The following is a 680-nucleotide window of genomic DNA, read 5'->3' as shown; positions in this document are numbered from 1 at the left end:
ATATTGGCCAAAATCCCAGTATGGTGCATCACTACTTCCAACCTCAAAAGGAAGATATTGATCAATGATGACTATATCATTTTATTGCTTGTTTTCATGTTTTGTATTTTGGGGTTTTTCTGCTTTTTGAGTAGATTAGGGAACAGCTGATGGAGAACAAATGGACCTCAAAGCGTATTTATTAGCTTCCTGGATTACTGTAGCTGATGGATACCAGGATGGTGTCTGGATTCAAGTTCATAACATCGTCAGCATAGAGTTGAACTGGTTTATTGTCTGTTGCTGTAGCTCTGCAGAATGGAAATCAGTTATGACTTGTTTGACGTTTGTTTCCCGTAGTTCAGCCTGCTGTGAAGAAGCGTGAACAGGCGTCTGCATCCTCAGCCACACAGGCTCCGCCCACTATATCCTCCTTACCGACAGGGGTGGAGCTTCATGAGGAGGAGGAAGAGGAGAGGCCACGGAAGAAGAGAAGAAAGATGAGAGGAGAGGAAGAACATTTACCAACAGAGACGGTATGGCTGAGAACAAAAACTGGTTTTCTTTTTTTATTCCAAATTAAAATTTTAGTTTAAAGGGCCTACAGTGAAAACGTAAAAGGACATGTACCTTTTTGTACTTCAGTTAGTGTCTCTGCTGCTTCCAGAAAAAGCCCAGGCACTGATTTAAAAGAAAAAAAA

At 41.2% G+C, this 680-nt stretch overlaps 1 protein-coding gene across 1 annotated transcript in view; it reads left to right on the top strand.

Annotated features, from left to right (window-relative positions):
• aplf (aprataxin and PNKP like factor) overlaps window positions 1-680 on the top strand; it is a 22,536-nt gene that overhangs the window by 7,512 nt on the left and 14,344 nt on the right. Inside the window, exon 6 of the mRNA XM_015390837.1 lies at window positions 340-515. Coding sequence (XP_015246323.1) covers window positions 340-515 — 176 coding nt within the window. The remainder of the gene's footprint in view (window positions 1-339; window positions 516-680) is intronic.

The sequence above is a fragment of the Cyprinodon variegatus genome, unplaced genomic scaffold (genome assembly GCF_000732505.1).
Source record: "Cyprinodon variegatus isolate N-32 unplaced genomic scaffold, C_variegatus-1.0 Scaffold515, whole genome shotgun sequence".
Lineage (NCBI taxonomy): Eukaryota > Metazoa > Chordata > Actinopteri > Cyprinodontiformes > Cyprinodontidae > Cyprinodon > Cyprinodon variegatus.
Note: the sequence above shows the minus strand (reverse complement) of the source record. Positions and strands in the feature narration are given on the sequence as shown.